Source organism: Lepeophtheirus salmonis, chromosome 13 (assembly GCF_016086655.4).
Source record: "Lepeophtheirus salmonis chromosome 13, UVic_Lsal_1.4, whole genome shotgun sequence".
Classification (NCBI taxonomy): domain Eukaryota; kingdom Metazoa; phylum Arthropoda; class Copepoda; order Siphonostomatoida; family Caligidae; genus Lepeophtheirus; species Lepeophtheirus salmonis.
Genome location: NC_052143.2, coordinates 39,356,090 through 39,379,189, shown reverse-complemented (window position 1 = coordinate 39,379,189; position 23,100 = coordinate 39,356,090). Strand labels below are relative to the sequence as shown.

Genomic DNA, 23,100 nt, shown 5'->3' with positions numbered 1-23,100 from the left:
CGCCTCTGCTTCTCATCCAATCCTCAGCGTTAATTTCTTCATTTTTCATGAACACTTTATAATAAGATGTTCTCTTCTCAAAAATTAAAGAATAATGATAACAGCTTTAGAAAATAAAAAAACACTGCTTAGATAGATTGCCAACTACAAAAAATCTTACATGTGAGAAACTGCTTAAAACTTACAACTCTACTATCCATAAAAGAAAGAGCCGAAACGCACCTGTTAACGTTTATTCACTAAAATTTTAATGTTTATCTCATTATTGCCTCTGAGGTAGAATTGGTGAGCCTTTTTGACACTTACTACCAACCCAGAAAGTGTCTCATAAATCAAAACGGACAGTAGAATTCTGAAACACTGTCGAAGTAAGTACTTTTATTGGGGGCCATTAAAAATTTTAAGATTATCGTAGTAAAAGCTCGTAAAGAGTTTTTTTTTTTTTTTTTTTACAAGTCTGAGCCAATTATTGAATCTTTGAGCTACAGTCAAAGTCGAATCGCAAATATCTTCAATTCGAGTGAGAATTAAGTCAGAAGTTGCAGTTTAATTAAACTAAAGTAAGAATCGAATATGAGTCTCCAGCGATGCGTTGCTCACAAGTCATTTTTTACTAGCCCTAGTTAAATCTACAGTCTAAGCAAACCCAAAGCTTATCACTTAAATTAAATGAATAATTTAATTTGTCTCTGCAGTTTAGTTAGACTTCAGCACGACTCGAGTCCGAATAAAATATGCGGGATCCCAACTTTTACATTCAAGCGCGGGGCCTAAGACAATTGTCTCAATTGTTCCTTCTCCTCCATAAAACCAACACTGATCGCAAGTATGAGTCCCCAGCTCTTCTATTAATTCAATTCATTCGTTCCATATCCTGAAACACAAGATAAAAAAAGTGAAGAATCTTGAATTATAAAAAAATTAATGTTGTTTTTACCAGAAATGTAGATTCGTGATTAATAACATATACGAGGAGGAGGAGTAGGACAAAGGGTTATTTGTTGGAGAACGAGTAATGGGGGATAAAAATATTTCAATTTCAGTTTAATACGTGATCTGAATGGGTTCGCTGACCAAATGAATGTCCTAGTTCCAATTATAAATTTTGGGTTCGACCATAAAAAGTTCAAATTTGTTTCGGATTTTGAACACTCGAGAGTATATATTTGTATGTATAATGAATTGAATTATAATGAAGCAAATTAGCATTAAGTTTGAAAAGATAACCTTGTATAATTTCGAATTTAACAAAAGCTCTATTTTTTTATTGAAAATGAATTAATATTGTTTATAGGATTACAGTTTTATATATAAGTTAATATATATTAAAACCATATAAACTTTGTAAAGATATGCGAATAATCAAAATATCTACCTAGCACAAATTTTTTTATTACAAATGTCATTCAATAATAAAAGCTAAATAATTTTCATTAGCTACAAACAATTTATGGTAGAGCATTTTTACTGACGTCATAAAGTATATCATAATTGAAGGTGACGCCATTGGTATAATTTTATTACATAAAATATGCACATTTTCAATAAATCATGATGAAACTTCATCAAATGGTTTTAATAATAAAAAATACTTATAAAACCTGGATTGAATACGAATTTTTGGCAATGTTAATCATTAGTATTTGAATAAAATCAAAGTAATATGTACCGAAAAATCCCTATACTACGCCTAGTTATTATTATTTTTCGACCGATTAGGATAATTAAAGAAAAATATCCTATTATTTTTATGTTAATAGTTAATTTATTACCTACAATATGGAAATAAGATTATTTAAGGATGAAATAATATATTTTTAATGCATATTAGGGTTTAATATATAATAAAAGAGCTGTTAAAGAAAAAATTTTTTTGAAGACAGTAAGGTATTTTTATTTGTCCATACCATTTTGACATCTAATAATAAACTATTTCTCTTAATATTGAAGGAAAAAAGGGAGTCATTATTATAAGACTTGGTTATTTAGGCCTTAAAGTGGCTTACATTAACCATGGAGACATCATATTATGAAAACGTCTGCCTCAAAGTACAATTATCAAAGAAAAGCAAACCACTTTAAACGGAATAAATTGCTATGAAAGAAGGGACAAAACCTCTCATACTTTTTATTATTTCTCTTGTAGCGTTCTGGTGTCCTGTTAAAAAATTCTCGGAGAAGTATTTTTATCAGAGGCTTTTAGAGTGTGACCCTGGCTCCACCGGCATAAAATATTTCTTTTATTTTCTAGAAGATATTCAGAGAATTCAAAAATCAAGGGAAAATGAGTCTCATAATATTTAGAAAACACAAATTACAGAATAATTATATTACTAATGATTCATGTGTAATACTCACAATATGGTTATATGATTAGTACACTTTTGAAACAAAAGTATCATTTACATAAATAATTGTAGTAATTTTTTTAATTAGATACTCAATAATTTGTATATTATTATAGACTTAATCTTAAAGGAATGTCATGCCGTTCATACATTCTTTATAAAAATGCTTAATTCAACGGAACAATTTTATGTATGTAACGAAACCTAATAAAATATATAAATAAATAAGTAATCTTCTTATTTTTATAAAATCTCCTTGATATGTAGGAAGTAAATCAACAAGTTTACTATAAAAATCTCTCACAAGAGTATTAAATCTATTTACTTGCTACTAAAAAATGAATCCAAAAACCGATATTAACAAATACTGAGAGTAATGGAAGAAGAACTATGCCCTTATTTTCTATTTTATAAATAATTTGATCCATTTTTGCTCGCTTATCAAAAGATTCATTTTCAATGGTAGAAAAACGAATGAGTCCTCCGTTTCGTTGAGTGGTATTTGTTGTGTATTGAGGGCTCGCATCTTCCTATAATTAATATACGTTGAATAAACATGTAACTAAAGTAAAAGTCTATTTATTTACCACTTCTAATTTTGAGTTTAATTTGATGATAATCATGTACCCTATGATACAAATCATGATTTGAAGACGACAGAGAAGACTCCAAATTCCAAGAGCGGTATAGTCCGATGTAAACGAATAGGGATAATCCCGTATCAATAGCATGCTCACCAAGAGGATCCCCAATCTTCCTGGAATGTTTTCTAGTGGTATAAGAAAGGAGAGCCAAGTAAAAGAGACTATTAACTGATTTGGAGCAATGTAGTAGAATATGTAGGAAAGAGTTCTTCGATAAAATTTCACATCGAAACCTACAGAAAACGTGGTATTAAATCCGTGATTAATGTAAGTAGATAACACATTGGCTGAAGAGTCCCGGGCTTCAGACATAGATGCCGCTATTTTATTTTTTTAATTATTTGTATTTTCAGCTAGTACCAACGTTTCAGAGACAGCTGTCAAAATTCCATCACAATTTGTTCTTTTGTTTTTTCTAAAACAATGGATCAAAAGCTAATTCGTTTTTTTTAATTAACAACACTCCTGCTTGATGCTAAGCAATGGTGGCTTGAAAAGTATTATGGGTAATTATCAAAATCGGGTGTATAATGAACATTGGATCGACGTCACTCGCTACAGTTAACTAAGCAGTCAAATGGGACGAGTCTTAAAAATCAAGGACCGTTCATTCTAAGCATGTTAAAAAAAATCAACATGGTAGCCGGGACAATTTGAAGAATGTTTTTGAGGTGATCAGATACTATCAGCTGGGACAAGGGAGGAGTGGGAGAAGAACATAAAGACGGGCATTGGCAATAAATACTCCGATCTTGATCCCCAATTCTACTCTGAGTTCAACAAGGACTTACAATTTTAACTCTGCAATAAATTATCAAGGTTACATTTACTACAAACGAATGTTTAATCCCGTTTTTAATATAATTGAATATAATATTTAGGAAAGGAAGTTCAATCCAAAAGCAACGAAAAGCAAGTTTACTCCATAAAGGAAATAATAACAATTTTAAAAAAAGCAAATTATGAACGGGAAAAAACGTGGGTTTTTGTATAAGCCGGGACTTTTCAGTCCATGTGTTATATATGTGAGCTCACCTTTTACGGAGAATAGGCGATTCTTCCAAAATAAAACTGAGTTTTCCTCATCTAAATATTGAATGTCAATATCAAATCCCGGAATTGTAGAAAACAACTCTGGATCAAAAAGAATTTGAGACTCTGAGATCCTAAGAGTGTCAGCATCTTCCTCGTAGACTATTCCTCTTACCTTACATATTTTTGTGTCGAATGGAAAGTTTTGAAAGGTTGATTCACATGAGCCTATCAATTTTAGATAAATTTCAATAGACATAGTGGTATGAAGTCAATACATTTTTAGGGTTGTGGATATCATAGGTATTTTTGAATTATATATGTTATGTGCAAATTGCAATGTCTGTACAAATTGCAATTTATTCTCCTTAAAATGTATTAGAGAGTGGTACAAAAGTGTCAAAAGAATTCAAAAGAGTCTTGTAACGTAGGAGATGGTTTTCTTTCATTGTTGATGTTAAAAGTGGCATCTCCGCCCTCACAAGACTCTGTTCACCACCCACATTATGAATAATTGAATTTCATTTAATGTAGCTTTCAAATAATTTAAAAAAATTATGATACTATTTCATCTAATTGCTTGGTTATAAGCCTTGAAAGATTTCCCCAATTTATCTGGACCACCGTGTAAAAATCCATTGAAAAAAAAAAAATAATAATAGGCATATGTCTCTCTTACTTACTTATTAACATTATAATATCTACCTAGATACCACAAACCCTAATGGATATCATTAGAAAAGTATGTAATTATTACTTATAATTAGCTATTAATAAGTTAGGAGTATTAGCAACCTACCTATAGTGAGCCTTATTCTATCTTCATAGGAAATAGTTCCATTTTTATACAGACGTACCTCACCTAGTTTGGATACAACTCCCTCAATATCCTCAGATTTTTGACTGCCAATGAAGTAGAGATTTGGAAACCAGAGGGCGTTGAGCAAGCTTTTCCCTTCCTATATACATAACAATGTATTCACATTTACGTCATATAAGCACGCATTTATGATGGGTATTATGAAATAGAAATAGCAAAAGGAGATAGTTTGAGCTTCCCAATTTCAGTTTTGATAGATAACTTCAATTATTTTAGTCTCTCTGGTTTAATGGGGCATGAGTTATTAATGGAACTTATATCTTTGTTTACATTGTCAAATACAGGGTTGATCTTATTTAGTGATGCACATTTTATTATTTTCAATCTGGAATGACATTGGTTCAAAATCATGGAGGAGGAAAGCAAGACATCTTATTTCTGAATAGTTGGTCAGAATAAGCAAAGAAAATTCTAAATTTTATCAATGCCAACAAGAATTCCGGCAAAGTTTTGTCTTTTCTGATGAAAAAATGTTCACCCTTGGTACCCCTGTGAATAAGCAGAAGAGCTGCTAAATCACAACCGAAAATTCGGACAATGTCTCAGTTTCAATAAGACATGTCTTCAGAACAAAAAAAAAAGTGGTCAACAGCCACTCCCATTTTTGTGGAGAGGAAAGAGCTGCTCAATGCAGATACTTACATTGAACTTCTGGATAAGAAAGTGCTACTTCGGGCCAGAGAAAAGTTGGGGCAATACTTTTTTTTCACTCAAGATGGAGTTCCGTTTTATTGTGCGGTTAAGAACCAGGCCTTCCTAGGAGAAAACTCTCCGGAGTTTTGGGACCTCAAGATATGACCGACCTTCTCTCCTGACTAGAAACCCTTGGACTTATGTATTGAGGCAATTATATTAGCACTGATTAAAAGTTGCGCCGAGCACTATTTCCATGTGACTTTGTTAAATAAATTTACTCAAAAAGCCTCTCGTTCAAATTTTAGTCTTGAAAAAAATAAAATGTGTACCACTGGATAAGATCCATTTAGTATAGTGGCGCTGTCTTGCGGCTCAGAAATTGGAACAAAATACATCACATAAGTTTTTTTTATTTTAATAGTAGCTTGTTTACTTACTTGAGAGCTCGCAAGCCTCACGCATTTTAAAGAATCTCACGCCATATATTTTATTTCTCACGCATATGTATCATCAATCATAAAAATTCAAAATGGCAGGTTCGGAACTACAATGTTTCCAAAGGAGAGACAGCTATTTATGTCTTAAAAGTCCAAAAAATGTCGTTTCATGTTTTATCTTACGTCAAAAAACTTTTTCGTTTGCAGGTATACATTATTTTTAATTTATCAAAACATATATATAATCAATATACATGCGCTGATCAATAGAAAGGAACATTCAATTAGATAGTTGACCAAAACAATCGAAAAAATAGTATTTCTCATTATAGCAACAACATTTTTTTTTCTTTTTTCAAATTAAAAGCATAATTTGCATCTCATAAGTCATTTCATCACATCCATACTACACAAGTATATTATTTAAATAAGGTATATATAGTGGCAGGTTGAACATGTCGACTTGTGTGGCCTACAATCGTACCTCTACTTTCGCAAAATCTTCCAAATATGAGTACAATTCTCATATCAATCATGAAGATTGGCACCGCAAGCAAAAAAACGATTAAAAAAGTTGGTAATTAAATTAGGAAGATTGAGGAATAACGACATATTTGGTAATTGATTTGATATGTAAAATTGTTTTAATCTTTTGTTTTTTTAAGGTAAAGAGTCCAGAAACATTAGTTTTTGATATACATCCATACACTGACTCAGTCAGTATTAATTATAATGTAAAAAAATTAATTTTTCCAAATCCAAATCTCTCATTTTTAACCATTGACAGCCTTAAAGTCATATAGATTTGCGAGATCCTCAATATATAAGAGCAAGTCGAATAAAACGACCGTGAATGATTTTTCTGCAAAGAAGGTCTAGAATCTTTGTTCCATTTATTAAATTTTTGTGAGACCTCTAACATCTACGGTGGAGAGTATAATTACTGATAGGTTTGGTAACAGTCTCAAGGCGTCAAATTGACTGACTGCTCGTACAATGAGTGAAAAAAAATAACTTTAAATTGGAGGTGATAATAGCAAAGACTCCCACGATACCTAATTTATGCATGCAGATCAAAAATGACTCTTCTTCTTGTAGGTTCTGAACAAAAAATCGTAAGATATATGGACTCAATGAAGTTATAAACTATATTACTTTTGATGTTTTTATTGGATAAAGGGGTCCTTTTTCCATCTTTTAAACACTCTAAAATCTTTCATGCGTTTTTAAACTACATGAGAAAACTCATTTCTTTCTTATTTATTTATTTTTAATTTTAAACAACTGTACAATTCTATACATTTGGCCAATTTTATAATTAAAAAAAACTAAATTAACATTTCATAAAAATAAAATACTCTTAAAAATGATACAAATTATACCTATCTAATATTATATTTATTTCAATCTTGCAATTTAAATAAAAAAGTCCCTCTCCTTAAGCAAAAAAAAAAAAAAATTTAAGCGCTCTTAATAATTTCAATGTTTTGGTAAACTACTTTTTTTTTTTTTGACGGCGTCAGCTTCTTTTTCACATCATCACTCTGTGTATTTTATTTTTATGTATCAAACCTATTTAAAAACTATAAAGAGATCATCTTGAATGAGGCATTATATTGTTGACGTTACGTAAATAGATTAAAAATATAACACCGAACTGATGTCAAAACATGAGAGCCATGAATTTGTTTTTAACATTAGCTAAGTACCTTTTGGATAAGATTGTTTTACTTTGCTCATCTATTACGTGGGCTGTATTCAAAAATGCTGGACAATAATTCTACCCAAAAAATAAAATATATTAAAGGAGTCAAAAAGTATATAGTTCTTATTTCGTTTGATAAAAAAGTTTAACGGTGTTCGAGTATACCTTTTTCCAACGCTGAGTTCATATAGCAGAGATGAAGTACACGACTGAGACAAGTTCGACGTGAATACATCTCTGTATTGGTTCTGATCCTGAGTTTATATGTTTATGGGTCAAGTCCAAGTTCATATTGGTTTGAGTTCATAAAAAAATCCATGTTTGGACTCGAGTTATTTTTTTTATTTATTATTACAGCTTTCGTAGCTAGGCTACTCATTGTACACAAATAGCTTAAAACTGTGTCAGCTCTATAAAAGTCTCTATAGTATATAGTCTCTTTCAAAAACAGATGCTTTGTTAACTGGTGCTGATAAGTTATTATAAACTTAATGAAGCTCACCTTAATGTATGGATATTTGTTCCAGTCATGATTCTCGTTAAAGATAAGCCGAGGATCATTCCATTGTATGGTAATAGATGACTCGAGAACCAATGAGTTAAGTTTATCATTATTTGCTATGTCGTGAATCTGAAACATAGTAATGGGAAGTTATAATTAATTTGAACATAATTAAAAACATTCAGAAAATTTCCTTTTCTTAAGATGAAAGTAAAAAAAATATATATATTAATAAACATTATTTATTCAAAATATTTCAATAGTAAAATGATAACCATTCAATATTAAATTATTAGCTTTTTTATCAATGTTTATAGTCCAAATAATTGAATAGTAAAATTAATTGTGAGGTACTTGTTATATTTACACAATCTCTCTGCCATTTTCGACAAAAATAAACAATAAAGATTCATACAGAAAGGCATAGATTCCAAGTGAGCCGCAGGGACCAAATCTATCTTTCAAACAAATTATTTTGAAAAAAAAAACACCAAACATTCTATAGTTTTGTGTAGAGAAACTGATTTGTTCAATGCATTCCAAAATACAATACGGGCAATACTTGATCTAGTAAGACATGGCTACTCAATTATTATAGGAAAGGTCCAGTTAGACGGTTGATAATGTATGCATATATCCATAAATTTTTATCACATAAAATCATGAAAGTAACACAACCGAAGAAAGGGGTATAGCTAAAACATGGGAGGTCATTATTAGGACAAAAGGTCGTTGGTAGAATAAACTTACTCTAAAGTAAATTTTACAGCCTGCTTGGGTGTCTGGAGATATTCTATGTACGTTTTTTTACGTTTTATCCAGATCCTAAAAAAAAATTAAATTAAATAAAAAAACAGGAATTAACTCTTTATAGGTGAAATTATAAAATTGGGACTAAACAAATCTAATTTTTTAAAAGAAGTGTGCTTGTTTTTTTTGTCGTATATAAGGTCTAAATGATAAATATTTATATAAATATATTTTTTTACTATTTGTAAATTTATTTACATAACTATTCATAATTTGGAGGAGCATATGAAGTTCAGATTTCGGATCCATTCAGTCCCTTTGATATCTCCAGAGAAGAAAAATAGTTGCATACCCTTTGGAAGACATGCAAAGAATCGTATACATGTCTCAAATATGAAGCAACATGTTATACATCCCAAGCAGGTATACTTTATATGTCTAATACTTCCTAGGTTTTTTTTTTGTTTTTGTTTTTGAGGATTTAACAAATCATTACCAAAAGAATCACATCTTTAAATGCGACGTCTGCTTTAAGATTTACTCTTCCTCTACGGCACTGAGATGTCATAAGATTAGGATTTTATCCTTTTCTGCTTGACCAATTGTCATACCAAAGACTTCTTGAAGAACGTCATGTTAAAGAACTATTTGATAACCCTAGATCGTGTGAGCTTTGTAGCTTCGAAACACTCCAAGTATACTCCTATATTAATCACTTTAAAGAAGGTCGTAATTCATTTTGAGAAAAAGTTTATTAATTATCAACTCATAGATATCTTCTGCAAATATGCATAGGGACCTCACGTGACATCCCAGGGGCGTCGGTCTCATTTTCAAAAGGGGAAAAAAGGTGGGGAAAGAGAAGAAAGAAAAAGAAACAAGGATGTTTTTTTTTTTTTTTAAATAAATCTAGTCATCTACACAGCAGAAAAATTGTTGCTAGAGCAGTCAGTATAAAGTGTAAGGAAGATGTCCTTACTGCTACGTACAAACTTGTCAAATGGATGCATGATGACGGTATCGGAAATATTCTTCCCTTGTACAAGGCAACAGAATATATTTTTGCAATTTCCTGTTCAGAAGAAAGATCATTCTCAGCCATTCGTCTTACAAAAACATAGGTGAGAAGCCAATTCAATGAAGATCGGCTCACAGCCGTCACAATTTTGAACAATTATAAACTTCAAGTCATTCAATTTTACATTTCTGACTAAAGAATTAATTGAATTAATAAGGCAAACATTAATAGTTTATCTTCAAATTTAAAAAATGTTATAAATTTCTATGAAAATAAAATATATAGAAAGAAATTTTGATAACAAAATCGGTTGAATTTATTAATTTCAGAATATTAACCCCCTACATCAAAAAAAAATTCCTTCATAATGAAGATTTCAATGATGCCGGTATCCTTATATAGAAAATGCTTACAAACTCCAACTTTGGATCCTTTTAATGACTATCAAAAGCGTGGGAGAATCAAAAGGGACATTTGTGGGTCTATAAATACTTTTATTAATTTTTTGTATCAGTTCTGCAGAAAAATTGTTCATTTATGGAAAAATATCTAGAACTCTTTGAAATGAGAGCTAAATTTATAGAGAGACAAGCACAGACAACTTTTCTGGAATTGTTTTTCATAATTGAAATGATGCCTATATGAAAGTTAAAATTTCCTGGAGAATACCTTTGGATATAAACTTGATAAGACTATATTTAACCTTTTCTAAGTGCACGAGTAGTAGGAAGATCAATAATATTTTAGCAAGCAACCAGTTTGTTTTTTATACGAGGAGAATGCCAGAGAAAATAGACACTAATGTATCAGAAAATATTGCAAAACATATTACAGAGTTGATTCTGGTACATAATATTTTAGATTCTCTCCGGAATAATATTAGTTTAAAATCCCGACTGACAACAAAACATCTAATTTCTGAACAGAGCAAGTTGAGACGATTGAAAAGGGTAAAGAAAATTCTAAGTTTTCTCAAGGCTTACAAAAGTTACACCATAAACGTAACTAAAATAAACAGAACAGCCGCTATACCACAACCGAACATCCTGAAAATGTCTCTACTTCAGTGAAACATGTATTTTCGGCGTTGTGGAGTCAGCCCCCCCCCCATTTTGTGGAGAGGACCGAGCGGCTCAATAGAGACACCTACATCGATCTTTTAGATAAAATAGTGATACCTTTGGCCAGAGAAATGTTGGGGACAACTTTGTTTTCATACAAGACAGAGCTCCGTGTCATCACGTTGCTAAGACCCATGCCTCCCTGAGAGACAACTTTCCGAAATTTTGGAGACTCAACCTGTGGCATCCCTGCCCTCCAGACACGAACTCCTTGGACTACTCTATCTAGGCGTGTCTGAAGGACAGAGTGTGGGCTACTCCTTACAGGAGTGTCCAATCTCTAGAGGCTTTCATCAAGAAGGAGTGGACCAAGCTCGACTCCTTCTACATACTCAAAGTCTGCAAATGATTTAGGCCTCGTGTTGAGGCAATTATTAGAGCTGATGACTCACATATCAAATAAAAGTCGTTTTGAGTACTATTTTCCCCTGATTTTGTTAAATAAATTTCCTCGCAAAAGATACATTTTGAGAAAAAGAATAAAGATTCTATAGGTATTTCTTATTCAATCATGAACATGTAATGGAATGGACGCAAGATTAATAGAAATACAAGGGTAGACCATTTTCAATCTGATATATTGTACCGACAGCTGGGCAAGACCGTCAGATTATGACAAAAGACGCAACTACTTATAGCCTATGACGTCACTATTGCTAGAATTTTCAATCTAATGTATCGTACCGACTGCTAGGCAAGAAAAACAGATTTTGACAAAACATGCAACCACTCATCTTCTATGACGTTAATATCCAATGCGTGGTGTAAGTCAAACATCAGTCGTATAAGCGTTATGCTATAACCCTGTAATCATCCTTGGAATCGAAATAGCTCAATAAACAACGCGTTTGGGATAAACTATTCTCTTGAAGTAAATATGCGTAAATTCGCACCCCAGTCATTCCTAGAGAAAGAAATATACTTTATGTACATGGATTTCACACAAAATTCTTAGGTAAGATGGAGCAGATGTAATACTATAATGTTTAATTATAATTAATCAGTGCAAGTCCATCTGACCAATTAAAGGAACTTTAATAATAATGAGCATGTATAATGTAAAACAGATTTGTAGAGTCTACTAAATTTCTCCTCGCTTCAATAAATATATAAAAAAGAAGATAAATATTGAATATTTTACAGAATTTCTTAGGAAATGAATATATGAGTATGAAGCCTGATCTTCAATGTCCATATGTGAGAAAATATATGTAGATATTATGCATAATAAAAACTAATTTTGAAACTCGGTCAAACCGAAATTTAACTCTTTTTCAAATAAATGAACGATTTTTTGGGTATCAATAGTTACCGATTTTTTTATATCTCATCTAATCACCAATTTTCCCACTCTTCCTGATTTATGAGTTGTACCAATTTGTCTAATACAAAAAATTAAACTTCATATGACGTTATTGTGCCGATGCCCACAATTTTGAAACACACATGACTTAATCTATAACAGGGATGTCCGACCGTGGCTCGCAGGCTGCATTGCAGCTAGCTTAATGTTTAAGTCCGACCTACTATTCATACTCATTTCAAGTAGCATTTTTTAGCAAATTTGTCTCAATCGTCAAAACGTGTAGAACGCACAAAATACGTCGAAACATTTAAAAATAATTTACAAAAAAAGGAATTTTTTTTCCCTCTGGTCGTTCCATCAAATTATGTAGCTGAGGAAAATTAAAACCAAGAAAAAATAGAATTAAATCTTGTAAAAGCCCCTCAACAGAGGTGCCATATTGCCCTTTTTTGCATCAACTCAAATTTAAAATAGTTTAGTTTTACGGAGCCATCTTTTATGAAATTTAATTTCATAGGTTCTGTGGCCCATTAAAATATTCCAAGTGGCAAGGCAGCCCATTATATGGAAAGGTTGGACATCTTTGATCTATAGAATCGGTATACACGAAATTTTTCTTTTGGCAGATTTAAACCGAATTTTTAATTGACTGTGCTTCTTTAAAGGACCGAATTAATTCAGTCCACTAAAAATTATAACGGTTTTAGACTAGTCTACAATTTTCAGACCCAAACCCAACATAGGTGGTCCATAGAATTTATTAATTTAATAATTGATAAAGGTTAAGTAATGGAAAGTAATTCATATTTCGATATGTTAAAGCATAAAAAATCAATTACAAAACAAAACAGACCTGAGCTCTCTAGCTTACGTACAAGTGAGAAAATGATAATTGAATGTGATCGACCACGAATTTCCATTTGCGCATTTGGACGTCTCCAAGACCACTGTCTACAACGTCAGAGAAACTTTTTAGAGGAAGAAGGCTCTGTCAAACAGGCCAAACTGGCCCCCAAGAAGTTAAAAAAAACAGCACATGCCTATATCCTCATGCCTCACTTGAATGAGTCTTTTGAAATCTTTTTGTATACTTTTGGTCCCCTATAGCCCTGATGCCAAACCTCTCGACTAGACCTTTTTGGTGCATGTTGAGTCATACAAACACCGAGACCCTCAAATCCACTCTCAGCCAGAACTAAGATGCCATGGCAGAGGACTACATCAGCAGCGGTTGACAGGCCTTCCGCCGCCACCCGGACCCCATCATGGCCGCTATGGGAGGCTACATTAATTATTAAGACACACATCCATTACACTAGTATTAATTTTGTTGAAATTCTTTTGTTTTTAAAATAAATTATATCTTGTTGAAGTATAAAATTCAAAGTGTTCAGATTTTAATGGGCCACTCGGTAAAATGTACATTAACTCACAAGACACAGACACCCCCGATAAAATATTCTCAACATCAACTTACACTTACATAGAAATTACATACTCAGTATTTAGACTAAAGATTTATTGAAATCAAGTGTTCATTTTTTGGATTATTTATGACTATAAATGTTTCTTAAAACATTGAACAAAAAAAAATCTACAAGATGTTAAAAAAAAACACAAGAGAGGGTTTATTTTGTTTTAAATTTAACAAATTTTTAAAAATACCCCATGGCTTCGTTTGTCAGAATGCTATATAAATAAATTTAATTTTTCAAAAACTTCTTCTCATTTATGTTTTTCCTCCGGCCACTCGAGAGTTTTTTTAGTTTTTGTATGTAAAACTTTATGGCGTATTCTGGGTGTTTGCCAAGTGTTTTGAACTAAAAAAATTGCCTTATAAACGCTCTGGCTCATGGATTGGAATATTTGTAGCGATTACTTTATTAGGCTATCTTGCTCTAATTTAGCATAAATTTGAAAAATCAAAAGTTATTCACAAAAAAATTAAAATTCATATATTAATTTCTTTTTGGGAAAAAAATCGAAATTGACTTTTCAAATGTAAATTTTTTTTTACAAATTAACAATTTTTCACACAAAAAATAAATTTTTGGAAAAAATTTCAAAAATCCACTTCCATTCACAAAAAAAATCAAATATTAAATTTTTTCCTCTGCTGCATAATTTGTCCGAATGACGAAAAAATTTATAGTAAAAAGTAAAAATCCCTTAATTTGGAGGGGCCACAGCCCCACCAGCCTACCCCCTGCAGACACCCCTCATTATACAATAAATGTTAAAAATCATAACAAAATCTTAATTCGAGATAATTATAAGTCAACCAATCAACGTTAGGAAGACAGATTAGTAAGAAAGAAGCAGAAACATCTATTATATAAAAATATTATTAATTTAATACACCTATTTAAAATACTTATTTTTAGCTCTTTGTCTGCATTGCACATTTCAGCCTTATAATAGAAGATTTCTCTTTTTGTGGATGCATTTTCTTTGAGATGATATGATCCGTGCTTATATTTCTTTTAAATTTATAAAAACAAGTATAGAGTTTGTATTTTTAATTCCAAGAAAGACAATATCTAGGTTTAGAAATATGATATTTTTTCTACTTTTCTGAGAAATTTTTAATTAAATATCATACAAGGCATATTAATATCAAATAAGATGTGTATTATATTCAATTTTATATTCCTAATTTGGTTATATTTAGAGAAGAGTCCGGATGTAATCGTACTTGGAACTTCAATCAAAAAATACTCCCATCAGGTGTGTCTGCATGATAATATTTCGGTGAGGGCTTGGTTTAGGGATTTTTTTTCAAAAAATGAAAATTTTTTGAAAAAAATTCAAAAACCCATAGCTACTCACAGAAAATTAATTATTTGGAAAAAATTGATAATATCATTTTTCAAATATTGTTATTTAAAAGAAAAATTTAAAATCGATAGCTACTCCCAAAAAATTATATTTTTTGGAAAAAATTTTAAAAAGTCAAATTTCAAATAGCAAATTTTTTAGAAAAAAAAATCAAAAATCCAAAGCTATTCATAAAAAATTTGAATAATTAGATTTTTTCCTCTGCTGCTGCTGCCATTTGCCCGAATGACGAAAAAAAATTCTAGTAAAAAGCAAAAATTCTTGAATTTGGTAGGTGGCTACAGCCCCTCCACCTAACCACCTTGTAGACTCGTCCGCGACTTCATTTTTAAGAAGTATTCTGATCCTTATTTTTTAGAGGCTATCCTTTTTAAAGCCACCTATATTTTATACATATAGTCAAATTCGGATAAAGGAAAATGCTATCTTTCAGTTGAAAAGTTGACTGTATCCGGATTTATTATTGATAATAATAATGTTCCTCTAATTGATGAGAAGGAGTTGTTGCACTGATTAAGGTTAAGTAAATAAGTGCGAACCAAGGTACATTGAGTTCAAGAGAATAATTTCACCTGAGGGTGTTGTCAATTGAACTAAATCATTTTTGGATTTTTCTTATATCCGAATTATATTTTTTAAAAAGAATTTTTGGATACCCATTTCGAGGCAATCCTTGTTTGATTGAATCCTGTTTTTTTTTGGATTTTTAGGTTGTCCTTCAGCAAAAATGTTATTCGGTGGAGATTTATGATATGTTATTGATGTATTATTGATTCAAAAACAATATGAAATTAATTTAAAGAGAAACGTACATAGCAAAAATGTTGGAGACGGCTTACTTTTTATTTCCCATTGAGGGATTTTTCTCCTTTTGTATAGCTACTTATGTCCAAGAAGAGTTATTCTTTATTATAATTGTCTTTCAAATAGTGAGGGGCCCTATACTCATCAGTAACTTAGTTTCATTATTACATTATTCTGTACGTTGGAAGATTTCTTGTAATTAAGACCATATGGCAAAAAATTACTCGTGGATATTAAAATACCCGGGCAAATACTCAGCTCTGCTTGTATCAGACGCTCAATTACCCGTGTCTACCTGGTATTAACAAAAGCCTTTGTATATAGGTAATAAAACAGTTCATTATTAGGGAAACAGTTTAAAGACATTATTATGGATATAAGTTGATCAGTGACTACAACAGTCTATGCCGTTAAACAGTCTTTAAAGGAACTGTTATGTTCTTTACCTACCTACGCTGCATCCATATTAGGGATTATACGATAATATTTGTCATTTATTGACCTTTGACTTCTTAAAAATGTCAAGGTCCAACATTTTTATAAACAGTCATTTAAAAAATGAGTGAAAATATTCCTTGTAATCCTAATTTGTTCCTTTTAAAAAGAATTCCAACCTGCTATTTCACTTTGAAAAATAAAGTTATAATATTTAGCCGGAATTTATAAAAGTTTGTCGAAATATTAAAAAAAATAGCTAGTATAGTTGATTTTTGCCGATGTTTGAAAAGCGGAAATCCTGATCAAGGTATTTATATGTCCTTGAGGTTCATGTAGTCACATAAAGAAACCATTTTTGTTATTACCCGACCATGTTGTACATGTTTTTATATATAATGTGGTCACAAGAAAATGGAAGTAAAACTCGTACAAAAAAAAAAAACAAATAAACTAGTGGTTAGTTTAAGCTTTAAATTTTGTGAAAATGTTGATTAGCACCAAATTGGTTCATAGTGCCAAAAAAAAGAATTTTAGAGAGCCCTTTTTCTATTTATACCAAGAGTTCTTAACAGGCTTCCTGCGGACCAATTATGGCCCGCTAGTGCATTTCATAAAACCCACTTAATTTATTTTAATAACAATAAACCCTCTTTATCTCTTTTGTACATAAATATGATGAAATACGTTTTTTGATTTAAGTATAAAGTTAATGGGTATTTTAATATTTTCTGTCAATTAAAATTAATGAAAATTTTTCATTTGTGTAGCCCACGGGATTATCTATAAGTAGTGATGTAAATCGTGTGAATTTTTTAGTTGACCCGTTTTTTTTGTTTTTTTTCCTTTGTAGTAGTCATTATTATTTAATTCCTGATTAGTGAACTTCATTTTCTACCAATTGAATTATATTCAAAAGCTGATTGAACATTCGTGTCTGTCCATAAAAGTCGGAGAGTAGCCTTGAGGATTGGTTGTAGGGTTATAATTATAAGTCCTTGTAGGACTCAGACTAGAATTGAAAATCGACAATCCCCTCCAAAACATTTTTCAAATTGTAAGGGTTAACTAGTTGATTTACGGTTGTGTTTTTTTGACATGTCCATTATACACGCGATTTTCGACACTATCTATTTGTAAAAGAGAATGGGGTGTGTAAAGAAAAGAAAGTATAGGGACTAAAAAAAGAAAAACAGTTGCTCCGTGCGCTCGTTTTCTTTTTTGTTCATTATTTAATCACTCGTGTGTGTGTTAACATCTCCCTCTAAAATAAGTATTCCCGCCTTTCTTTGTTGTAATTTTTTTTTTTAAATGCATAATAAAATAAATATATATGAATTAAAATACAGTCATAATATTTATCACTGCACTAACTCTATTTTAAATTGTAGTGATTTCCCTCTTTAGTGCAGTAATTCATTTTTTCCCTCCGAAATCATATAACAGGCAGCTGATATTAACAAAGGTCTTTGTGCAGTACTCCTATATGTCCTCCTCCCACCTTCTCTTCACGCTCTTACAAAAAAAAAAAAAAAAACATTTCTATCTAAAGGTTTATCGAAGTGAACACATGATATACTTGAGCAGGGGTGTAGTATGTAGAGAAAGGGGGGTGGGGCTCTCCTCTTTCAAAATTCTAGTAAACGGTGAAGCACATGAATGAAACTAGTGTTGGATTTCAATCAAAATTTTCGAATTCGAGCTTTTGACAATTTCCACATATTATGTATTGTGGTACGCCTTTTTAATACATTATCAACCCTTATTTTAATCAGAAAAGAATGTTTGTAGTTGTTTTTTACTCTCCTTTTGAGTAGTGATACTAGAAATGCGACTGATCATTACTTGAATGTTGGAATTATTTTTTATCATTCCAGTTCAATTAAAGTAACTTTTTCCAACAGCTAAAATCTGCAGTTGAGTCGTTTTTTGTTTGAGTGGGAGATATGTCGTTGAGAAAATGTCTACAACCATCCATATACCAACAATATTCACGGGCCTGATAACGATTTTAGAGGGTTTTGAGGTGGTGACGGCTTTAATGGTCGTGTCTGAGCTGTCGATAAGTATGTTCAGGGGTATATTGAACCCTATTGTTGCCCTCTGTTCTAACTCTAAAAGACCCAGCCTGCTATTAAAATAAATTAATATATGGCCATTGTTCATATCAACAATAAATGTACCTTGGCACTAAAAATTGTTACAAGTACTTCACTCTTTCCAACCTCTTTTCTCTACATACTACATACACAACCTCTCTTGAAACAATGTTGTTGATGTGGCCATAGTATTTTAATTTAATTCATTTAACTTATATTAGCCCCGTTTGACCCTGCATTGGAAAGAGTGATCATTTAGATAGGAAACAAATCCTTATAGCTCTTGAAACTTTATGGTATAATGTATTGAATGACTTTTGATAAATCTTATACCTAATTTCTTTTCTTTGAGTTTTAGAGACTTTAATTTGTATGATTTTTTCAGTTGATATTTTTTAAAACATATATATTGCCCAAAAACATACAATCAATAATACTAATTTGATAAAACTTTTATAGTTTGCAAATTCATATTATGAGCTGCATTTAAGAATTTAAAAAAAGTCTTACCTTTAAAGAGGTTTGTATTTGAAGAGGTTGTCCGTGATCAGGAGAATTGTACTTTTTATAGCCTTGCGGCAAATAAACCCCTCTTGAATTATTTGGATCTTGTAGAGAAAGGACAGATAACTTCATACAAGTAATACATTTTAAAAATACTGTCAATATAAAGAACTTCATTCTTTGAGAACAACACGGGTAACTAAAGTGGAAGGTAGATCGGACATTGCAGAGAATTATCCGCTATAGACACGGATAATTGTATTTATTTTTTTTATTTTACCACAACATAACTCCTTCAATCTTAATACTATTTAAATAATCCACATCAAATCTTCTTACTTCAACAAGGTCATTCTTGTGGTTCGAAAACTATATGTAATTCTTAATAGGCATATAGCTACATATTTTATTAAGCTTTATGAATAATACAATGTGCAAATATGTTTGTTCTATTCACCATAAAGGACCTTGCTCTAACATCTGTCATTTACTCAGATGGGCTTATATATGGATATTAAAAAGCCCTATAGTATTTTCACGCAAAAGAGAATATCATACAATAAAAAAAGGGAAAATAATAAATTTTATAAAAATAAATTTGTCCAGGAGAGCCATTCGATTCCCCGTTTGGGTGGAAAAGTTTTTTGTAGAAGTACTATTAAAATATTTTTTAATGAAGTAAACTCATATCGTTGGATCTAACTGGCACTCTTCGAAAAAAGAAAACACTTATGAAAGGGGAGAAGAAAGACAAAAAATATATCAAGGATCAAGATATTGCAGTGCCGTATGGAATCCAGCATTGTACAAATCAGATCGCTACAAAAACTGGAAACCGCGGAGTAAGACCATTAGATAATGAGGATGAAGAGAATGGGGATCAGAGACAACCTCTTAAGCGTTAAGGAGGAAGTGAATTGCCTCAATCTCATACTGCTATGAAAAAGGCACGTAATGCCGAAACGAAGAATCGTAAAGATCCTCGAAATGAGATACAGCGCCCTGAACCAATTTTGAAACAACGCAAAGTAGCTATGAAGAAGTAATTTAAGAATACAAAATGCAAAGATCGTAAAAAATAATACAAATCATGGTTTAGTTCTAAAGCTATATGTTAACATTTTCAAACGCATTTTCGCATTGTACTTGAACTTAATAAATTTTTTTTTTTTAAAAGCAAACTCAAATCAAAATTACATCTTCGAAATTTATCTATATTCATAAAACAAAGTTTGTCTACATGTACTTAATCCGTACAGTCGTTTTTGATCGAAGAAACAAACAACAGTTATGTCATATTAATGAAATCTGGCAGGCGTTTTGTATGTAGCATAGAGGGTGTGTATCATATTAAAGAAGAGAAAAAAATATCTACTTATGTAGTGCTGAAAATTATGTGTATTTTAGGTAGGTTAAAAAAAGAGAATGCAAATCAACATAGTCACACTGACAATTTGTAGAATGTTTTGGAAGAGATCAGCTACAACCAGCTGTGACAAAGGAGGAAAGGGAGAAGGAAATAAAGAAGAACATGGGCAAGAATGTCGATTCTCAATTCCACTCTGAGTCCAACAAGGAATTTACTATTTAAACTCTTCAACAAATCCTCATGGTTACTCTCCAACTTTTATGGACAGACACGAATGTTCAATCAGCTTTGGAATATAATTGAATTGGTGGAAAAATAAGTTCCCAACTCAGGAATTAAATAATAAAGACAATTACTAAGGAAAAGAAAATTCATTCTGTAGATTACCAATTCAAAAAAAAAACAAAAAAAAGAAAAGGGAAGCTAAAAAATACACACGATTTAAATCACAATATATGTATCGAGTTCTATAAAAACGGTATGTAAAAAGGAGTCAAATATCTCATATTTTATACAACTCTAAACTATTAAATATGAATTGAGTAATCATTTTAAATAACAAATGTGTGTAGCTAAACCTCAGTCAGGTAGCGTTTTGGAGACTAAAATACTCCCTCCCTGGCTCATCACGTAATATTTTTTTTTTAAATCAATCTGTTATTATTATTCTTTAATTCTAGAGGAGAGAACATGTATGTAAGGAGTAACTACGTTTGAATGTGCTCATGAAAAACAGATAGTAACATTGAGGATTTCTGGGGGAGTTATCTACAAATTTATATGGTAAATTTCTTTAGGTTTGTTGACCCTTACTTACTCTGGGTGATGCTGGGTAATACCGCCGGTCCTTGATAAAATAAGGAAATAGGGAATCATTGTGCACATTTTAGACGCCTTAAACTGTTGAAAACTTGCCCATACTCAAAACTTATTAATTAAAATTTATAAAACTTTTCACAAGAGCTTAAATTAGGTGACATTTTGAAAATTAGTTCAAAATTGACTTAAATCCTCTTGCACTCTGATTGTATTTCTTAACAACAGAAACTATTTTAACATTTATACCACTACAAGTATTTTTTATCTTCTGGTATTTTCGAATGAATTTCGAAACACATATTGGAACGACAAGGAGCTTTCCCCTTGAAACATTGCCTCTGGTTTTCCTCCAAATTGATCCAACCTTTTTCTAAAACATAAATAAACAAAGTAAGACAAAATAAAATACACATGTGAAAATTTAAACCACGTTGAACAAAACTAAATGACGTATTACGAAAAAAAAATAACGACGCATCAAAAACATATGACACATGACAAAACTTAGCTACGAAATTCAAAAACTAAACAACGCAGGACAAAAATAAACAAAGCATAAAATGAAAAAATAAATTAGTTACATAATCATTCATCCAAACGCATGGATAGCAAAGTATTTGGAGCTGTAAAGATAGAACCGATCTACATTTTATCGGATCCGGTAAACCTTAGGATCTTAAGGGTTAAATATTCGAATTAGGATTCAAAAACTAAAATAAGACAGACACTGTCATCAGAATTTTAGACTTAAATAAAATGGCATATGTATTAAGATTAGATTTTTAATACAAATATTTTCTGATGTATTAAAAACTGGGAATAGGGGTGACGTACAGCTGTTGTGATGTAAAATTACTTGTTGAAGGGACAGTAGGAGTCATGCTAATCGGAAGCTTATGGGCATGTTAAAAGAAACAACTGAAAATCGACATAGTACTCCTGACAATTTGAACAATATTTATTTTTGAGGAAAGCAACTTGGATGTCATGACGTTTCATTAGATCAGCTGCAAGGAGCTGTGACAAGGGAGAGAAGGAAAGAAGCAAGATCATTCGCAATAGTTACACCGATGTCGATCCTCAATTCTGCTCCTCTGAGTCCAACGGAGGCTCGCAATTATAACTCTGCAATAATCCTTAAGGTTACTCTCCGTCTTAGAAAAGGAAGTGCACTACTCCTTGGGAATTAAATAATAATGGCAATAGCTTAGAAAAGGAAAATTTACTCTCCAGTTTGCCGGCTCAAACAACAAACAAAAAAGAAGGAACGAACTAAAAAAATGGATCCGATTTTCATCACTAGACATTGCATAATTAATCTCTCTTTCTTTTTCTTTTTTTGTCTTTGGCGAGAGAGAGGCTGAGGAATGTCTCAGACTCCGTCCTCCATCCCTTCTCCAGCAAAAAACTCGCCTATAACAAATCAATCAAGAAGTGCCGCTAAGAAGCTAACCCTTGGACACATGGAGATTTTAATTTGATTAAAAAGTAGAAAACGATCCTTACACCCCCTAGATATTTGTTTTCTTTTCTTTTTTAATATGACGTCCTGAGCTTTAGCTACACACGTTCGTTGCAACACCTCATTAAAAATTAGATTCCTTTTTTTATCTACTCCTCCTCTCTTTTTTTTTTCTTTTTTAATATGACGCGTTGAGCTTTAGCTTTGTTTTAAAAAATGAGTCATCCACGTACAAACTATGCTTTATCAATATAGATTTAAGGCTCGAACATCCTCTGTTGATGTAATATGTCTCAAAAATGTAAACATCAATTGTTATTGCTCTTTTTTACATCTCTAATTATAGCTACTATGGCTCCTCCGCTACGTGGTTGTACAGCGGTTTGATTCG

General features: G+C 31.5%; 1 protein-coding gene across 1 annotated transcript; it reads right to left on the bottom strand.

Annotated features, from left to right (window-relative positions):
- Positions 1-1,745: 1,745 nt before the first annotated feature.
- Positions 1,746-19,236, bottom strand: LOC121128667 (glycine receptor subunit alpha-4). The gene is made up of 6 exons (XM_040724256.2): positions 19,066-19,236; positions 8,185-8,313; positions 4,824-4,983; positions 4,028-4,252; positions 2,936-3,225; positions 1,746-2,878 (listed from the first exon to the last, which is right to left on the bottom strand). The coding sequence occupies exons 1-6, from the start codon at positions 19,234-19,236 to the stop codon at positions 2,666-2,668; spliced, it is 1,188 nt and encodes a 395-aa protein (XP_040580190.1). The 3' UTR covers positions 1,746-2,665.
- Between the last annotated feature and the right edge of the window lie 3,864 nt (positions 19,237-23,100).